General features: G+C 35.5%; 2 protein-coding genes across 2 annotated transcripts; one reads left to right on the top strand and one right to left on the bottom strand.

Moving 5' to 3' along the window:
* Window positions 1-8: 8 nt before the first annotated feature.
* On the top strand, window positions 9-11,326 carry LOC109031438 (ER membrane protein complex subunit 2). Its single transcript, XM_019042946.2, has 9 exons — window positions 9-231; window positions 1,457-1,570; window positions 2,593-2,743; window positions 3,637-3,780; window positions 4,826-4,982; window positions 5,779-5,874; window positions 6,317-6,414; window positions 7,528-7,719; window positions 8,565-11,326. The coding sequence occupies exons 1-8, from the start codon at window positions 219-221 to the stop codon at window positions 7,679-7,681; spliced, it is 927 nt and encodes a 308-aa protein (XP_018898491.2). The 5' UTR covers window positions 9-218; the 3' UTR covers window positions 7,682-7,719; window positions 8,565-11,326.
* Window positions 11,327-11,453: 127 nt separating this feature from the next.
* Sec3 (exocyst complex component Sec3) lies at window positions 11,454-21,583 on the bottom strand. Its single transcript, XM_019042885.2, has 7 exons — window positions 21,415-21,583; window positions 20,099-20,274; window positions 19,410-19,499; window positions 18,499-18,594; window positions 17,989-18,100; window positions 16,023-16,171; window positions 11,454-15,612 (listed from the first exon to the last, which is right to left on the bottom strand). Exons 2-7 carry the CDS (start codon window positions 20,261-20,263, stop codon window positions 13,606-13,608), a joined length of 2,619 nt encoding a protein of 872 aa, XP_018898430.2. The 5' UTR covers window positions 20,264-20,274; window positions 21,415-21,583; the 3' UTR covers window positions 11,454-13,605.

Raw genomic sequence — 21,583 nt, 5'->3', positions numbered from 1 at the left:
TATTTGATAATCTCGGTGTATCTCGTTGGCCTCTTGTCTTTTTATCATATCAGAGGCCCCTCACCCCTCATGTATGTCAATATTTTAATTAATTTAATTGGACAAGCAACTCCCCTCGTTCCTTGTATGTAATGAAATAAATCAATTGTAAGAAATTGTTCCTCATAACTTGAGTTTTTGTGTGTCGTGTATGCTGTTGAGTCTTCACTTTTCCCGAGATGAATTTAACTGGTGAGAAATCTAGTACTTTTCTACGAACCATTTTCTCATGTTAATCCTTTTTTGGGTCTGACAAAATTACTTGAGATACCTTTTTACTATCAATTACTGGATAACATTATGTACATTGGTTCTTGCCCAAGGTACTTCTTGATGTGTGGAGCTCGACAATATTTGCATTCTTTCAACTCCAACCCAGGCCCATAAGCGAATCGAACTTCCCTCCGAAGCTATCGATTAATAACTCGACCTATGCTCTCCTATACCGGTCCCCATTTAATTGTATTCTTCCGTGTTGAACTGACAATGAACAGGAAGGATTACAATGTCAGTACGATTTTGAAACTTTGAAGGAGGTGGACCTTGTGAACTGGTCATCAGCCGCAAAGTTCCCTACGCCTTGTCCCTTGTCCAGGAATCTGATTTTAATACTTACCATACCCAGCTGCCTGATTTTCTAAATTCCAGTCGGCATGAGGAGGCGTCTGTAATCGATATATTACTCTGCGATAGAAAGGGCTATGTCTCATCTTACCTTGCCAACAAAGTCAAGAATAGTTTTAAGAAATCAGGCTGCCAGAAGCAGCATAATTATCTACAGAGAGTGCAGAAAATCATCCCTTTAATATGGGGGTAATCGTATACTTCAAACTGAAGAAATTAGTCTACCCAGTTTGTCTCAACCTCAACAAACATAACCTGTTAACGATTTCCATGGAGCTCAAGAACTAGGCAAACACCATTTGAAGAAATTCATGTCATTTGCCACCATGTTTGAGTGATACATTCATGTGTACTTATAAGTAGGATGGGCGGAATGGAAGGAAAATGTAGCAAGTCGCATTGTGGTAACAAATAAGTCGGGAAAAGTTTTGGATTCAACTATTCATTAATTTTTCTCAAGTAAGGTTTGCATTTCTGTAAAACTCCGTCCATGTGATACTGAATTTTTTGGAACCAAAGATCTGACGGAGGACACAATTATTGTTAATTCTACTTCCGATTTGTTCACTTTGGTGAAAGGTTTACTGATTTAAACCAGGGTTCATTTTCTAAATGTTCAAAGAAGTGATTTTTTTAATTTGTTGTGTAAATCTGTGCAAAAGCTACATCAGACCAAAAATTTTACTTTAACTTTGAAAGTGATCCAAGATATGATACTTTAAATTTTCATTTGTATCAATGAACATTTTCTAATCTGTTTTAAGTAAAAATCCTTTCATTTTGTTTTCTACAGAAGCAAGAACTATTCTGAGGAGATGGCGGGAAGAAAATGTCCGCAAAAGTCAGAGTGTCGTAGACATCTATGAGACAGTCGTGGGTCCAAAAATTCACAAATTAGGAGATGAAAGTAAGAAATTCTCATTCAAAATTTCTTTTAGCCAATTCCGTTTTTATAGCTATTGTAATATATCTTTCATGTCTAAGATGGAAAGAATAAATGATTATTTGCTTTTATTCAATGCTAAATAATGATTTCTGCTATAAAAGAGTAAACCGTGATGAAGGAAGTATTCTCTACCAGAACATTTTTGAAAAAAAAAACAATTTACTTAGCTAAAACTATAACCTAAGTTCAATACTGATAGTAAAACTTTTTGTTGAACTTTTCTCTCGCTTTTGCAAACGAGAAGTTGGATCATGTGTTAGTGACAAGAGACCACAAAAGTCAGATGGAAATTAGAACAGTTACTTGAATTTGATGTCACCTTCAACTTTCTGTTCAGCTGTCCATCCAATTAGACAGAAAGTTTGATAAAAAGTATCATACAATTATTTCAAGATTTCAAGATTTATTTATTTCAAAAATCTAAATTTACTTAAGTACAATAAAACAGCTCCATATGCCAAAAGTGAGCTTGTGTGGCATATGTTACTAAACCAAATAAAATAAACAACAAGAAAATAACAAAACAATGGTTGGCATAGCCTGACAGAACAAAAAAATAATATTTTTAAGGCTCAATAGAAAGAGAAAAATTTACGACAAAAAAAAAGTGAAATTAAGGATGCAGAAGAAAGCAAAGTATGAATGAATAACTAGAAGAAGTAGTACCTTAATTAATTGTTAAATTAAGAGGAAAATGAACAGAATTTATTTCATCGCCTGGAGTCATCAACCACACCAAATTTTAGGTCGCACAAGATTTGATCCATGTAACAATAACTTAGAACTTTTGTCAGATAAGTTAGCAGTTGCTTACTTTTAACTGTATACAGCTTTCGCCTCTGTGCAATGGTGGTGGTCAATCCTGGCTGGTTAGTGGACAACTGCAACGTAGTTGCTTGCAAACAGAAAGTAAACAACTGCCAATTTATCTGTCGTGAGTTTTATCAATTACTCGATTGCTAATGCTATCAATGTTTTTACAGAGTATTTAGTTTTAGAGCAAGTCACTGTCGCAGCATTTGATTGTCATCGTATGGAGCTAGCCCGTCAATGTCTAGGACAGCTTTCCAACGCCTTTCCTGGAAGCATAAGAGTTAGACTTCTCCATGTCCTTGGATTACAAGCTGCTGAAAAGTAGGTTTTTATTTGTACTCTTCCCTGTCTTGTATTCACATTTATTTCATTAAAGCACATACAGGTACATCTTTGAATGTGCCCACTTCTTCAAGACCTCAATCCTCCCTCTTCATTACTTGTCACTCCAAAAAATAATACTTGATAGAAAGAAGTAAATCCAAGGGGAAAATTGTGGAAACAAAGCTGAAAATAGACATGGGATCAACTGTTGGTTGTTTGGATGTCTTTCATCATTACCAACTGCCGAGAAATCTCTCCAGCCCTTACGAGGCGTGGAAGAGCATGAGCAAATATCGGTTCACATTGCATCAGCCTGCCGTTACAAAGATTAGATTAATTATTAGATGAATTAGATGAATCTGCTGATAGGGTGCAAAAATCGGAGTGAGGCTCGAAAAGTTGAAGACTGAGAATTTAAGAGAGAGATGGAAGAAATGTGTAAGAAAAGGATGGATGAAAAACTTAGAACGTTGCATGGATGCGACTTATGGCATCCAAAAGTTGAGAAGAATTGTTTTATGGTATCCGCTCTTCTACACAAGATTTGATTGAACACTGGCAAGACATTTGGATATCCTATGGGAAGATGTATGAACTGAACCAACAATTAAGAGCATAGACTGGTCCGGTCTATGCACTTTTTTTAACCTGTGATTTTGAAAGACAGAAGGATGATCTTCTGTCAGATGTTTAAGTGAATATCCATCAGTGTCTTACATTTTTAATAACCTCATAATTTTAATTTTTAGAAAGAATTGAAACAAACTTTCATACCATTCTGAGTAATAATCTTTCTTCAATATTTTTTATAATAATGCTCTAATTGTAAGTACAAATTTTTTACTTGTTTTCTGCCTAAATATTAACTTTGAATGGTATTGTTTTGACAGTTATGATGTTGCCAAGGATGTCTTGGACTCAATTATTCAAGCTGATCCAACGAATCCTTTACCAAAGAAACATGAAATAGCGATGTTTATTGCACTTGGAAAAAACCAGCTGGCCATTAGAATGCTAACGGAATACTTAAAGAGGTATATCATTTAACCTGACACCGGTTTTTACGTTACTCATATTAAATGCTCAGTACATCTGTTTTCCTTATTTTTTTCAAAAAGCCACATTTCGGAAAATCGTCCCCTAGGTTAAACAATTGCACATAATTTTCTGTAACCACTTGAAAAGTTATTTTCTTCCTTTTTTTGATCTGTACAAAACATACTAGAAAATAATAATACATTACTGAGAATTGAAAAAAAGAAAGATTATCTCATCAAGTCACAGAAGCTCCAGAGTTATGAACAGCCCCTTTATCAATAGGCTTTACAAAGAAAAATGAACAAAACTGGAAAAGGATGAAAGGAATTTAAACCACCATAGAAGGTCTTTGGAATTTTTTTGTTTACTTAGTCCACTCATTCCTCTTTTTTATTTCAAAAACAATTATGGCTATTCTTTGGCTTGTTTTCTTGTATTTGTCGCAGACAATTAGAAATTGCTGGCAATTTGCAAGCAGCTTGTTTAGACAAACGGCAATAATGTGCATCGGCACAAGAAAGGTTTGGTTGGTAATGGCCTTTGAAATCAGGATCTTGGCTTAGAGTGCCGTCATTTTCCCGTAATACTCTTAAGTTTTGTTGTGCAGTTAGTTCAGTTTCTTATCTGACCCAAACGCAACTAAGGTGACTGATTTTACCCCGCTCATGTGCATGTGCCAGTTCCTATCATGTTTTCATAGAGGACAAAGAGTCTAATTCTAAATGGAGGCAAAATAATCACTCTGCTTGTTCCTTGATTTCTGAATTTTTGATTCTCTATTTATCATTTGTGGCTTGCCAATTGTTGGCAATTGCTGATTGCCTTGATATATCTATCTATCTAGAGGAAAGAGCATGGTCTGGCACTTGGGTGGGAAAGGGCAATCTCTACATTCTCACTAACAATTCCCTGCATTTCTCTGTCAATCTTTGACTTATTTTTCTAGCAGAGTCTGGCGATTTATAAATTAATCGAAGGAGATGATGTAGGTGTTTCATGCCTAATTCATAAGTATGTTTCTTTTCAATAATGTTTTCTTAGATTTATGGCTGACCAAGAAGCTTGGCAAGAACTGTCCTCACTTTATCTGATCGAACAAGACTATGCAAAAGCTGCATTTTGTGCTGAGGAGCTTATTTTACACGATCCCCATAGTCATTTATTACATCAATATCTAGCGGAGATAAGATATACTCAGGTGAGTAAAAGAATAATCTTTTTTTCATATTTTGTTTTTCTTCCAAAGTTGCTCTTCATGCTAAAAGTAGCGCAATGAAAATTGAAACCACCTCCATCTAAACAAATCGCACCAATCTATTTCATTTCTTTTCACAAGTTATCAAGTGCATAACAGTGCAAGTAGGTATCACATTTCTTTATCCATTGGATAAAATGCTTTGTTTATGGCTCCTTTTTAGCCTTGAAGAAATAATAAATAGGGAATCAACAAGTGATGCGGCTATCATACCAATTCGAGGATGCTTCACAATGAATTGATAGATTTGCTATCTAAACCTATTGGAAAAGGATCGGTTATCAGGGTGTTCACTTCAAACACTTTAATAATGGATTCTTCACCACAGCAACAAATGGAAAAATATCGATTTTCGATTATATATGCCTTACCACTGTTGTTGCGTCATGAAGAAATCATGGTATTATTGTACAAACCAAGTTACGAACATGCCAGCACATTACTTTGTTAGCTCTGTGCTTCTCTTCCACCTTTCATCAGCAAATAATCTTCTTTCTTGAGTCTGTTTATAAAGATTTTTTGTAAGGAAGTTGTCAAGTATTTACTCATCTAAATTTGCATGTGGCAAGTCTCATCTCATCAAATTAAAATTAGAGGTGTTTGACCTTCATACTGTTTTAAAAGTTTTATTTTAGATTTCTTTAAAAAGAGAAGAAAATTTAACACTCCAATTTTTATTTATCAAACTTATATAGTCCTATCTCACTGTCAACTAATTGAAATTGTTCTATTGCCACAGGGTGGATTTGAAAATTTAGAATTAGCACGCACACATTACTGCGCTGCCATTAAACTAAATCCCAACAATATGAGGGCATTGTATGGTCTTTTACTGGTAAGTATCTCTCTTTTTAGTTTAATTATTACGTCAATTTTCTACATACTTTCAAGGGAATCATTTTTATAGAAGTAAAAGGATAGTAGAATAGTGCTGGGTGTACACCACTTGTTCACTATTCTTCACCATTCCCCTTTAAGATTGAATCTTTCTCCAGCAGTCCTTATCATGCAGTCTTTGTTATAGTCTAGTCTGATGCAGTCTTGTTGCAATGTGTGTTACAATGCGGGAAAATAATTAAGGAAGCTCAATCTTTCTACTGAAGAGAGATTTTTTTTCTAAAGATTGTTACTTTAGAACAAGTGAATACTGTTTTTTTTATCTTCTGAACTTTCATTTTATACATCATTTTGTCTCACAATATCTCGAAAAACTTCCGCACTATATTGCCCCTCAATATCCATTACAAATAATCAAATTCCCGTTTTTTTAATTGCAGACGGTTACCAATATAATCGGTTCACCCAAGTGCACTGCTACAAAAAGGAAAGAGGCAACTAAATTACAAACCTGGGTGTCAAAGCTAATCCAGAATCGGTAAGTTCTCAGAACTCTTTTGTAGACGCTAGTTTCTTCATAATCGTCTCCTGATTTTCACAGAGACACATCTAGATCAGGTGATAAACCAAATCAAGGTTTAAATTTTAAGGATTGCGTTGAATTTTGCTTTAGAAAGCAGTTGTCAGGAACATGAACAATTGACATAGTCCTAGCCTTGTAAATGAAGTGTTATAAAACTTTACTTACTTAACTTACAAAATGGCAAATTAGATATATAAGTCTATTGCCTCAGAGAATGTCAAATCGGCCTATCGCACACTTTTGCTAGAGCAAAAATTAGAGTTGTCTTTTGTAGAAAATGTCTCAAAAATCATGATGAGCGCATTGGCAAATTCTGAAATTCACCCCTAACTTCATAATCTGCATAAAAAATTTTCATTTTTTTGAGCCTCCCGCTTCAAAAACAATACTGCGGCACAGGTGAACATTTTGTCAGAGGAGGTGTTCCATTCAACCCCTGCTCAATAGGATGTTTCGCAATATTCATCATGGCTGACGCTTCCGCGTGTAGGTCGAGGAAATCAAGGCAGATATCTCTAAACAGTCCTAACGCAAGGAAAATGTAAATGTAAACACCCCAATTGTTACCGGGTGGTTAGTACCTGGTCCTGTCACTCACGTTTTGGCGGATTGGCGTCTGCCATATTAAATATGGAGTAGCATCCTCTTGAGTAGGAGTTAGATGAAACAACTCCTCTAATGGAATGTTCACCTGTGCCATAGTGTCGTTTTTGAACCGGCAAGCTCAAAAAACCGCTTTCTTATGCGGATTGCGAAGTTAGGAGTGCATTTCAGACTTTGCTGATGCACTCATCGTAATTTTTGAGATATTTTCCTTAAGGTTTAACCCTTATTTTTGCTCTAGCAAAAGTTTGCAACAGACCCATTACATCCCTCCATTCACAAATTTTTGCTCATTCTTAATAGCACGGAACTACTGTCAGCTCGCCTTTCATAGCCCAGTAGTAAATTGCGGCTGACACAGGGTTGCAGATAGTGAAACCTGCAGGATTACGTGTACCCAAAAACCCATGTTGTATGTTTAGTTTGTTGTGTTACATGTATGAAAACAAGCAACTTCTCTTTCAGGTATAAAAACGTTAGTGGCAACAAGGATGTCAAAGCTGTAGAGGGTCTATTCAGTTCTCTTCAAATTAGCAGTGTCAGTTCATCGTCTTCATTGTCAGGGTCAAAATCTACTTCACCCCGTGCACTAAAAGACAAAAACTCAGACTCCTTATGAAAATAGGCCCCTCCTGGCAATTTTGATCGATTTCAAAGGTAATTCACAAGGTCTTTTTTTGTAGTTAACACACACTGACTTTCAACCCGTTTTAAAGAATATTCGGGAGGATAGTCGTTTTATTAAAAGGCTCATAATTCTACAGTAGGAATGACTGTTAGTTGAGATGCAGGAGGAATAAAAATGCCGAAAATGAAAGTCATCAGATTGGCAAAGTATGTGAAAATGTTTTTTGTTCCAATTAAAAAGAAGGAGAGAACGTAAGTGATGATGAGTAGAGAAGCAGAAATATTCGGATAAATTATTATTTTCCATATTAATGCGCTTGAGTTATGAGATGACCCTGAATTTGATTACACCACTGCACATACTTAGATCAAAACTGGTGTGATAGCTGAAAGGTGTAAATTATCTGTTACACTTTCTAGGTGGACTTCTACAGGATTTTTTTCATCCAATGAAATTTTTTTTCCTGGATTTCAAAAACTTGTACAACAATGCTTGGATTATTTGACCACTGATCATTTGCCGCTTCAGTAATTTGCCACTGTCAAAATTTAGTTTTTGGTCAAAAACAAGTTAGTATTTCACTATTCGTGGCGGCGCAAATTTTGGCAATTTACGAATAGTGCGCGAGTCAGATGAAGCGAATATTCGCACAGCCCTAAAAGTTTTACTTACCATAATGAACAATAGCCAGATTTATGATGAATAGCTTTGACAGGAAGACTGCAAATGCGCCCATGGGCTGCTAGTTGAGTATTTAAAAAAAAATTACAAAAATTTTAAGTTTTTCAATCTCTCTTTCCATTTCTTTTCTGTTTTTATGATTCTTCTTTTCTTCTTGATGAATAATTTTTGTTCTGTTTTTTTCCATCTCCAGGCCACTCATCAAATTTGGTCTCCATTAAAACTTTCACTGGTCCCCAATTTCAGTGATAATGCTGACATATTTCATGGAATTTCGTGCTGTTCAAGTATATTCCAAGGCTTTGTCACTCTTATCAAAAGTTCAATATCAAACCACACCGATATACTCTATAAACATGCACCAAATTCTAAGCTGTGTTGGAAATGGCTCGAAATTCAAGCTTTTTCTCAAATGGAATTTTTGCTGTTTTATTTTTTTTGTGTGTGTGTGTAAATAACTTTATGATCCTCATATTTTATCTACACTGGCTTTTTTTAATTGTTATCAAGAACTCTTGCTTGATATTTCTACTTCTTTGGCTTTTTAAAAATTTTCTGATCACTCTTTTTTTTTGCCATTGCCATAGACTGATTCAGACTTACATCAGAGATATCATCTGTGCAATATGTACAGTTCTCTTTCTCTATAACGACATTTGTTAAAACCAAAATTTCTTCATAGTAAAAGAACCGCCCAGTACATGACCTACCCTTGTTACTTATTACCGTAGTCACAAGGAAAATTTCTCCATTACGAAAAATCGTTCGGTCTGATGCTGATTTGTTATGGAGAGAGAGTATTTTATCAGTTCATTTCTGTTTTTAAGATTGAAAGAGGTTAGGTCTATGTAATAGGTTAAATCCAATTTAATTTGATTTATGCCTCTTTCAATGAAGAATACCACTGGCGTTGTAATGTCTGAGCTGTTCTGTAATAATTTACATTACTTTTCAAGTACTCGTGTTCCCTTAAACCTGTCGTGCCTGGGTTATTTTTTACAAATGCTTGTTGTCCTTGGTCTTGTTTGTTAAATTTATTCAAGCAAGAACTGAACTTTTCAATCTGCTAGGAGACTCAACAAAAGCCATTTTTGATGAGAGAATCTTCTGTATTTCCTATGATCTTTATAATTTGTGGAAACATGAAAGTGATGAATTTCATTTTTGTCTAACAAGTTTTTTCATGTTTAACATGAAACATATTTACATATAATTCTGAAGCATGGACTGTTAGAAAGTCATCCTCTTGAAATGTCACATTGGAACAAGTATTCAAATTCTTACTTTTCACAGCGTATTTGTTTTATAAAACTGACTTTATCATATAATTTTGTGGTACTCTGTCAGCCGTTTCAAATTTTCTACACTGTTCTTTTGAATACTTTTAGAAAGGAACTGTCAGATTTTTCAGCACTAATGTTCATTACTGCCCGGATAAGAGGAGAATTGGACCCTCTTTTTACACAACATTTCAACATGTACCTATATTTGCACCAATCTATGGTCAAAAGCACAACTGCCATGATGGGAAAAATATGTTTAATATATAAGTGTATGTGTGTGTTGATCTGGGAGATAAATTTGGAATGGGACTTAAACATACATTGCTTGTTATGGATCACATTACTTACTTTTACTTAAATTTTTGTTCTGCTTATTGTGTGTGCAAAAACTTTGCTGTCCTTATGGGTTACTGATTGATTTGGAAAAATCATGTCATTCACTCCTACTTTCAACTGTGTTTCCACTTAATTTTTTCAAAACCATTCAATTTGGAGGTTTCCCATACTTTGAAGATGGCTGATGTCAGTGAACCTGGTATCTTGATGGAAAAATTGGAAGAGTGTGTATCTCAGAAAAGTTTATTTTTCAGGAGGGCTTAAAAACTGTCTATGTTTCTCATTTTTACAGCAAAAAGTTGATAATCCTTTAAGACAGCAACGAACAAATTCTCTCAAATACTCTTCAAGCTCTTTTGGAAATAACTTCAACTACTTGCCATTATGAGAGAGAAAGTGTGTTTGCGACTTAGACTCCAACTCTTTATCCCGAGATACACAACTTTAGCATCAAGGCTCTGTGCTGGTTTTTTTTGCCCAATTCAATCAAATCAAAACCGAACAAAGAGTCTGAAAAAACATAGTGTTTGAATGTACCAAGTGAAAGCCTCGATTAATTAAAAAAAATCTTTAATTGTCTTGTTTGTCTCTAATTCTGGTAAATTGATCTAGGAGCATTCACTCAGCGCTATGACAGTAGGGTAGAGGTAATTATGGATGACTCGACACCATCTTCAATCACTCACTCTAGGAACACTGGTTATCTGTGCAGTCTATAGAATCGCATAGAAGCCGGTATGAGGTATGCTTTTGACGCAGTAGCGCCGAGATACCCGGTCACTGAATAATGTTTTTGGGTCACTTCCCACTTTTTTTCAAGTCAAATGTTTTGATGTTAGACCAAAGACATCTCCAGACAAATGCAGCTAATTCAAAAGGGTCCAAAATCGAGGTATGAAGTTTGATTGTTTCACCATCAACTGTAAAATGATAATCTTAATAACGTATAAATTCTGAGGATCCTCACCTCACGCTCTGTAGCATTAAGTTTTTAATTTAGATAATGATGCGTAAGTGGTGTGGTTCAGATTTCAGAATTTGAATCGGTAGGATGTTATGTAAATATTCTCATTATTTTTGCAAAATCCAGTGATATCAAATTTATAAAAAAAATCTGAAATTGGATAGTGTGTAAAATTAATTTACAACTACCATCCTACTTGCAAATCAGTATTAGTTAATTTAATTTAGGTAATCGCTTGTTTTTTTTTTAGTATGGAGGGATGTGTACATAGTTTGAGATTCCAATATCTTGTTAATTTGAATTCTAAGTCTGTTTCTTATTCTTTTTCCATTGTCAGTTGAATACCAATTATAAAACAGATTTGTTAACGAACTTTGTTCAGTTTTTTGCTTCATATCCCTCTAAAATCCAATTTAAGTTTCAGTTTAACTCAGTTCTTGAAGTGGATCAATTGGCTTCACTTCAGTGTTACGTGCCTCTAAAAAGAAAAGTACGAATGTAGATAACTGTATCATTTTTTAATTGGGTATCAAAGAGATTTTTGGTACAAATTTTACAACAATACAAGTAAACTTACATGAGTTTGAAAATAAAAATTTAAATCTGTACACAACAAGCCTTAAAAACGAAAACCATAACTTGAAACAACAACTGGAAAAACGCTTTACATGCATAAAGAGGAAAAATTACACTTTATATTTAATTGTGGTGATACGACAAACTGCATCAAATTTTCATTCCAAAAAGCAAACGAAAATCATTGTTTGATCATAGCTCCTCAATTTTGAAGGCACTTCAGGACACGAAGCGTATTTTCGTTGTTGTTTGGTCGAGCCATAGGATTACAAGATTTGGTATTTTCTTTAACGCGATCATAATTTTTCATAACTCACCAGACAGATGCACAGAGAAATTCTATCTAACATTGAGGCTAAAAGTAAGTCCTGAAAAAGAAGGATTTACAGTCTTCTTGTGGTTTTTTTCTTTGATTGTTCAGATTCTGATGAGTATTTTATGACTCAACAATTCTTTCTCATCCATTTATGCTAAACCGATGAACAACAAAAACACGCTTCAATTGTTGTAGCTTGTATAATTACAGAAAGTGTGCAAGTACCGAAGATATTTTCTGCATGATCCTAGATTGATAGAGGACTTATATGCGCATTTGATCAAACCCTCTTGGAATCGTGGGTGGATGAAGAAATCAAGGAAAATTGAATTTCAGTCAACCAAAGCTAAATTTTTTGACTGGCTACGATCTTTTCTCTTATCCAAGATGCGCAGTTATGAATGATGAAAAGACCTAAAATTCTAGAGTTTCTTTGCAAGCTTCCATTAAGTTCACTCGGCAAAATATATCCTAAAAACATCCATATTTGACCCAATGTTTTTCTTGGGGGCCTATGTGCAAAAATCCAAGTCTTGAGAAAAACTATTAAGACTGTGCCATTCGGCTCGCATTCAATCTTTTGAGTCCAGTTTCAATAAGTATTTTTCAGACACATACATATTACGGGCTCAAAAGATTGAGCACTTGCCGAATGGCACAGTATTCCCCATTTTCCTCGAAACTTGGATTTTGGCGCTTGGGCCCTTCCGAATAATATTGACTCAACTGGATAATTTTATAAGTCACTAAAAAAGACAATTTTGATGCAATAAATGAAAGCCCAAAGAGTTTTGAAGAAGGCAATCAGAAAGTGGCTTTGAAGATTTTTTCGGTATTTTGTGGGTCAATCAAGAGATTATCACTCCACAGTAAAGAGAGCCATAGAATCTGATACACTAAGTTGTACTCCTGATGACTTATTTATCCTTGAAATTCCAATGAATTCCGGTTGATTAAACTTACTAGATTTCAATTTTGCATAAAACTTAATCACTAAGAGCACAAGCCAAAAGAAAGGCAGATTAAATGAATATAAATAGAACAAAACAAATCTGAGGTTATCTACCATTGAAACAGTTTCATGCCTTTACATTTTAGGTCTATTTTCCTTAATGTGCACACATGTTCAAACTTGACCATGACGTTTAGAACATATTTCAGGACTGAGTTGATATTACAAATTATAGTTTATGACAGAGCGAATGTACGGACACTTTCCAGGATAAAACTAGGAACTACTCTGGGATGGAAAATTATGGGTCTCTTTGATTACAGGAATAAACAAGAGTAACAGTAATACATGTATAGAAGCTCAAATGATGAATGGCAAAATAATTAATCTTAAAAATAATATCTTGTCAGAATAACTTTCAGGGATTACTCATTAGGAACAAGGAACATCGACCAAGAGACTCCTTATCGATGGTGAAACTACAGAAATGTGAGTCTCAGTTTGCGGCATTGCAGACTTCCTGTAATACTTTACTTTTGACATAGAAAACTACTAAACGTTATTTTTTGAAATCTTCGTGATTTTTCTTTTCTATGTATGTATGTACAAAATACTCTGTGAAAATTTCAAGCCATGATGTTGCTTCGGGGTCTTTTTAAAAATAAAGAAGGAGTGAAGAGTTTGAAACAGTGCAACAGAGATACGCATTTTTGTAGTTCTACCATCGTTATATTTCTACCAGAGGTGAAATGTTTCTCAAACTGAAGATATGGTGATAAACTTCATTTTACTGTCAGTTCAAGGGACTTAATGAGATCTAGCTATCTCTGAGAAAAACTGCAGAATATTATCAATGGTAAAATCAAGCGTTACCATAGATCCTGGATAACAGCGCTGAATCATATCATCAATATGCTTATATTGAACAATAAATTCCTCTTGCATTGCACGCCACACCACCTGCAGCAAATTTTCTTCTTCGCACAGGTGTTTTTCCACTTTTCGATACAGCTGCTCTAGTCCTCGATGGACTTCTTTCCCAGGGTACTCCTTGACCACTTTACGTAGCTCTTGCTTGCTAAACGCCATCTGATAGCTGATTTCCGACTCTTTGACACCTTGAGCAACTTTAGCTTGAACACCCTCAAAGAACAAGTTCAACTTTTCCAGCGGTCGGCCGAAATACCTAGTAACATATGCTTTCAGAGCCTCGTTATACTTTACTTTGGCTTCTTTTCTTTGACTGTCGAGGACGCCGATTTTTAGCCGTGACAGCAAGTCATAGAGATGGTGGAAATTCTCCATTTTAATAACTTCTGGTGGTGTTTTAGGATGGTCCGCTGCAACAATCGGGATTGCTTCAAATATTGCCCCTACAAGTTTGATGTACCATTTGTCCAGATCAGCTCTTCTTTCAGTGTCTTTAAAAATCTGTTCTGTCGTTCGAGCAAACTCTTCAAAATTGTAAACAAAAGGTAAAATACCACATTTACCTTTCCGAACTGGACGGCAGTCTTGTATAGAGTTCAGTTGTGTTTGCATGTAACGGTCATAGTTCCGTTTGACTTGCACTAAAATTGTACCAAATGTCATACTAAGGAATGATCCTGTATCTTGCGCGGACATGACATGCTGGCTAAGCCGCACTAAACCATACATCCGAAAAACAGGGTCAATTTTCTCATGATGGTTGAGGAAATTTAAAATCTCAGGTTCGATGCAATTAAATATCTCAGCCATCATTTTTCTGACTTCCTCATGCATTTGCTTTTCAATTTTCTTCTGTGGGGTGCTAGGCGTTTTAGGGTCATCTTTTTTGGCACTGAGAGCATCTTCAGACTGTGACTGGGACATTCTCAGTTTTTGAATACCTAATTCAAAAAAATGAACACAAAAGTTTTGCTCTGAGAGGCACACAGGCTCCAATTCAGATAAGACTCTTTCAAAAACTTGATCAAAGCGCAACCTTTCTGCCGGGCTTACTTCTTGTGCCCACAGCTCACGATCAACACCAAGCAGACTAGCTGATGGTTGAGATTTGCTGGAAACGCTAACACTCAGCCATGGCTTTGAGGCAACATCCTCCTTTGACCCACCCATTTTTGACTGGCCAGCTGCAACTCTTTGTCTTGCATCTTCTAAAAATTGTTTGACATCTCGTTCATAGAGCTTGCTAATTGAGTTCGTGTAGACTTTGGTGAGACTATTGAATGCTTTCCGGTCCATTGCTTTGCACCAGTGCATTAATTCTGTGTACGCAGACAACTCTCTATGCATGGCAGTATGCTTCGGTAGAACCAAATCAGGGCCAATCATAGCTCTGAATTCACCTGGATCATTACCCAAGTAAATGAACATGTTATTCAGATGATGAGAGAGGATTTGGGAGAATTTTGTTTTCCACTTTTCAAATCGCTTTTTTTGGTCTTGAACTGCTGCCAGCTGCAACAAACCAGGGTGAATCTTAGCATTCATGACTTTCTGCAATGCTTTAGCTGCTGTGATAGCATCCTGCAAACTCTGCGGGCTTGTTAGGTCAGCATCCGTCAGGGCGATTTGGTGTTTTGAAGGTAACTCTAGCTCATGAACTATATTCTCCAATTCCATGAGAAGTTTGTGATTGTTCTTATTTGCAATAGCAATCAACGTGTTCTTTTCTTCCATTTTGTCCATGGCAGTTCGGATATGGCATAGGACGTCGTCATACGACTGGAGCTGAGCCTCCACTTTTGACACCTGCTCCAGAGCTGTGTCGATCTGACGCATCAATGCTGCTACTTGCTGCTCTGAGGCTAGGACACTTTGAACATTTTCCTGAAAATAAAGAGCAAACATTACTTAAAATGATACTTTTTGAATAGCTCTATCAAGAATGTTCAGCTAATGAATATTAACATGGTTGATTTACGTTATTTTTTAGGCCCTTCACCATTTACCAGTGTGTGGAAATAATTGAGCATTTGACAATCCTTATTTAAGTATACCAAAACAAAAATGTTTTTAAAATATACCTTTTCATTGTAAGGCACCTCTATCAAATGAATGAAATTGAAATATTATAGCTAAACACATTCTTGGCATTCTTTGAGGTAATGATGATAACAAAGCAAACTCTTCCCCACTTATCATCAAATGTTTCTTTTAAAATTTAATTACAGTCTTAGGAAGTAATGGTTCCCTATTATTCTTTCATATATAGAGAAACTTAGATGGTTCAAACTTACTCCATCCAAAATTGACAGATGTTTTGCAAGAGTGTCAATAAACTGCTCAGCGTTCGATACAGCGAAACCACACTGTGACATTAGCTGTTGCAAATCGGCTTCTTCTTTTTCGCTAAGGGCTTGATAATCTTCTGCATCAGCACTAACCTCTGGAAATAAAACAATTCAAGAAACATGTGAGCTATTGAATACTAGTCCAGTGATCTGACGGTAGGTGTTCTTCATATTTTTCTGGCCGGGTGATTGCAAAAGCTTTGGAATTACAATGGTTTCATCCCATGGAACAGCAGGGGGTAATCTTCGAGATCACTTCAAAACTTGGACGGCCCGTAAAATCTTGGAAAGCCGCGCAAAAAATAACAAAAATATGTCATTATACATTCCCGCAAAATTTTGTGACAATACCTATATTATGAATCTTAATAATTTAATAAATATAGTGCAATACTATCTGATAAATAAGCGCCTCTGTTTTTGGGTCTCTCATAGCTCAAGACAAAAAAAGAGTAAGTCTTCAATCTTTTGGAGAGTGCTGAACCTAGATCTACCGTTTCTTGGAATGCTTGGCAGATTATCAGCCCCTGTGGGACACATCACTGTCAGTCCAAAAAACACCTCAGAATCTTGTTTCTCTGAAAAATTTCACATATTTTCCATCATGTAAAATTTGGGTTGTTCAAAATAATGAACCACTAGACAAGGTACGAATTTAAGCATTCTCATACATGTTTTTTAACTAGAAATTCATGTAGAACACGATTCTTGCATCAAAAATTACTGAAATCAACTACTAACTTAAATATAAACGTCTTAATTTTACATTGGTAATAGGAAATTTGAATTGCTCAGTCACAAGAAACTCAATCCTCATAAGTGAGTCAAATTGCGCCTTACAAGTTTTGGCAGGCTTCTCAATCAAGCACTGTTACTTTCCCAACCTTTATCATTCAAAGAGTAAACAATTTGCTATAGCTGAGCCAAAGCATCATGATTGAGGCTACCATACTTTCATATTGCAGATACTGCCACGGTAAGGTTTAGTGTGCAATTGACTCACGCAGACCATTGAGTTTTCATAAGCGGGAGGTTTGAATTCACGCATCACAAAATACTAAATTTCTTGGTTAGGCGTTAATTTCAGTAATTTTTGAAGTTTGAAATCATGAGTTGTGACTCATAGTCTGAAATGCACTCCTTAATTCACAATTTGCATAGGAAATTCGCGTTTTTTCGAGCTTCCTGCTTCAATAACAATACCACTGCACAGGTGAACATTTTGTTAAAGGAGTAATTCCATCCAACCCCTGCTCACAAGGATACTACGCAATATTCAACATAGCCGACCCCAATCCGCCAAAACACATGTGACAGGACGATGATTCTAACCACCTGATAACAATTGGCGTCTTTACATTCACATTTTTTTCGCGTTGATAGATAATCGCCTTGATTGACCTTGTGCTCTCCTCAACTTGCGCGCAGAAGCGTTGGCCATGTTGTGCAGGGATTGAATGGAACGACTCCTCTGAAGAAATGTTCGCCTGTGCCATAGTATCCTTTATGAAGTGGGAAGGTTAAAAACATGCGAAGTTTTTACGCGGATTGTGAAGTTAGGAGTGCATTTCAGAGTTTGCCGATGCGCTCATTGTGATTTTTGAGACATTATCTATGGGGAACAACCCTTGCTCTAGCAAAATTTTGCAACAGGCCCATTGTGTTCTGCGTGAAATTTTGATTAAGCAACATGTATCAGAATGCTTAATTTTGTACCTTGTCGGGTGGTCCATTATAGAAAAACCATCTACAAGAATTTGCTTGCATGGAATCATTCTTTTTGCATAGGCTGACTAAATATATTCTTCATTATTTTGTACTTTATTCAACCGCAATTGAGTTGTTACTTGTCAAAAAATTGATGTTTTGTAAGCAAAACAACCATTTGGGATCTGAAGCACTTATGACTTACCCATGGGCACAGCACCATTGCTGACAGGGACATCCAGCATTTCAGTTGTTATCCACTCCTTAGGAACTTTGATGAATACAGGTCTGTCTTTGGAGGGAAAATTTGAGCTTTCCTGAAAATATGTGATACATTTAATGATGAAGCGCAGGAGTAAATATGAAGCAGAAATAATAAAATTTATGGAGACGTCATTGATACCAATATCACTGAATGACTGAAATGGAAGTTGTATACAAGGTGGCGGAGTATAATTGAAAGACCTGGGTTCCAAGAATTTTTGAGAGAAAAATTCCTTGACCTCTCCAGGTTTTCTGGGTCCAAATGACAATTTCCTCTAAATTTTTAAAGAGAGAAGAATGCATATTTAATAAAAAATGCAAAGTACTAGACAGGTTTCATACTGAGCCAGCTTACTTAATATTGATTTTCACTGATTTTCTATAATAAACATTCAAAAATTCGGATTCAATAAGAGATTCTATAAGCTAACTATTATACATGAATACTGACCTTGTATAATACTGTGATAAAGTTCTTGCGTTCTTGCCCATTTTCTGCTGTCCATTTGTATATTTTGTCTAGATGAAGATCAAAATCCAACGTTTCCTAGGGGAAGAATATTAATATATGAATAATATTAAAGTTTAAAAAAAAGTTTAAGAAAACAACTATACAGGAGCTGGGACTCCATTCAAAATTATCTGCTCTTAACGATGCAGAAATCTATTTTTATAATATGTCTAGCATTGTCAGGTAAATTCTCAAAATCGATTAAGTTATTTGTAAATGCAATTTCCAATTTTTCTATTGTCAGGTTTTTACTATTTTTCCAGGTCCTCATTTAGTTCACATTCAATTTTTCTTTCAACACACACTTTGAATCCAATGGTATAATGCTGAAATTGTGCAATGGCCCATCAGTTGTAAAAATTGTGAATATTAAATTATAATTAGATCATATGCATATTGAATAATAAAATTATGAATCAGTCAATGACTTCTGAGTGGCTTTTAAAAATATGCTACTTTTGAAGTTAAACCTCTGACAAAATTGATGACACACCAAAGAATCCCTTTATTTCCTATAAGCTACAAAATTGGGATGATGTGTTTGATAACAATGTTTTCTTGAACTGTGTTCATTTATATGAGTAGGTACATCTCCTTAGATACCCAGCGTTAAGATTCACTAGGGTATTGACATAGCTGAATGAAAGATGTGAACCATCGAAGGAATTGAAGAATTGGTTTGAAATGATTACAAACAACTTGAATTATTTGGATGCACTAAAATCCATAAAAAGTAAAATCGCGTACTTTGACAAATATCAAAGACATGTTTTCTGCAAAATATTTTTAATCCTAAACTGTTTTATTCATACACTATTTGCCAGAGGTTTTTTCTTTTAAAAGGGACTTACAGTTGTAGAAGATTTGCCATCGACAGCTTTCAAAGCATTTAGAGGCCATGATTGCTTTTTCTTTAACGTGTACTTATCACTTTTCTTCACCTGAAATCAAGAAAAAAATTAAGCGCGAAAGACTAAGATAATATTATAATCACATACAATGTTGGCTAAATGTAATGGCACAATACTTGACGAATAATTTGAGAAATTTGAAACTAAAGATTAGATCAAGTCAAATATGTTCTCACAAAGTATGCCCTGAGAAAATATTGATTTACTTGAATTCCACAAGGAACACACTTGACAGTGACAGCCAAAGGAAAAAGTTGTCCTTTAGATCTTTGAAGCAATTCATTGGAGTAAAAAAGTGCATTTTGTTGAACAATTGCAAGACAACGTAATACTGAATATTTTTGATAATTCTTAAGGATAATTAATTTCTTATTTCTTGAGGCGCTTTTGACTGAACACAGAATCTGCCATCTTGATTTTTGTATAAACTTTTGATGCTAAACGGAAGACAGCTAATTTTCTGTTGCACTCTAAAAGTGCATTATCTCATTTGGCGTGAACTATAATAACATTTTATCATGTACGAAACTGATGCTTCTGTTTTAAACTGATGGGTTGACACTCAATGAAATAGAGTGAGAGAGAAAGATCTCACAAATACAGAGAAAAATATATTTTGTTTTCCATACCTGATGTATGTACGCAACAGTTGGAGGGTCTTTGGTGACAGATACAACAAGATAACTTGGCTTATTCTTCTTCTTCAAAGCTTTGTTTACTTGAACATAGGCTAAGAGCCGTTCATCCAGAGGTTGCAGGATTTCCTGATGTAAGCTGTGCCGTATCGTGGCCATGTTTGAGAGGACTGAAAAATAAACAAGAAATATGAACAAGCGCACTTTCTATTCACTTTTCAAGCGCAGCATTCTCAAAATTAAATATGATACTCACACTCAAAGCTTTTAAAGATATTCCTCCCATTTTTATAAAACAATTGTCTGATAGGCCTGTAAGGCCATCTATTTACAACCTTTCGGTGTGGAGCTTCAAATACAAGCTTTCCATGTGGGAAAATATTGAATTTTACTCCCCAGATTTCTCTAGAAAAAATTGTTTATTAAAATTCTTGATCAGAGCAATGTGGCATTTGAAGTGATGAAAGTGGAGAAATATCAAACTGAGTGGCAAATAACCATGGAGGTAGATGGATAAGAATAAAATCATGCTAGAGATGTCGTCAGCTAAGATGACAGTTGTTTACTTTCGGTTAACAAGCGCCAACGACGAATTTGGGCCTCTGCACAAAGCAGCTACTGTCCACCTTGAAAACATCCGTTTCATGATCGTATCGTAAAAAATTACTTATCAGTTAGGATACGCAACTTTTATGTGGTTGTGATTTCTGTGTGGCTAAAAATTAAAGTGTTACAAGGTTTGAAAGGATTAAAAAACTTATCTAAGCTTGTGTTCTTGCTTCTGCGAGAGTCAGATGTTTCCATGTAGATAGTAGTGATGCAGAAACGCTTGCAAACCGAAAGTAAACAACCGTCAACTTAGCTGACAACACCTCTAATTACCATTAAATATGATGATGGTGTGACAGGAAGTAGTGCTTTATCTACCTTTTGATCTAACTTTACTTCCCTAGGATCAAATACTCGTCTAGCTAACAAGCTGATAATCAAGTCATATTCACTGATAAGAAGTTTCTTTTCAACACCTAAGAAAGAGTAGTTATAGGTGCGGGTTATCTAAGTTCAAGTCATTAAACTTGGTCTGGAGTTGGAGTCATGAGTTCAAATCCCTCCTAATATATTTCATCTGATTGAGATATTCAGGATGAAGACGTTCATTGCTCATAGAAGATTAAAATTCGGTTGTTACAATCATACTTCCGAAAACTACGGATCATCTCTTATAATTTGGACAACGAACCATCCGCAAGGGCGTCTTCAAAGGATAACATTAGAATGTGAGATTAATGCTATGGGTGGGTTGCACTTACTGTTAATTAAAGAATAATCCGGGGAATAAAATTCGTATATTTTGTCATTATATTACAACAATTGAGGACAACTGCACTAGATAAACTCCTGTTTCAACTCTGCTTCTGCTACGGCCAAGACTTCACTCAAAAGTTCGGTGTACGGTGTTTACACTTGCTCGCCGATTTT

This window comes from Bemisia tabaci, chromosome 7 (genome assembly GCF_918797505.1).
Source record: "Bemisia tabaci chromosome 7, PGI_BMITA_v3".
In the NCBI taxonomy this organism is placed as follows: Eukaryota; Metazoa; Arthropoda; class Insecta; order Hemiptera; family Aleyrodidae; genus Bemisia; species Bemisia tabaci.
This window is presented reverse-complemented; position numbering and strand designations above follow the sequence as displayed.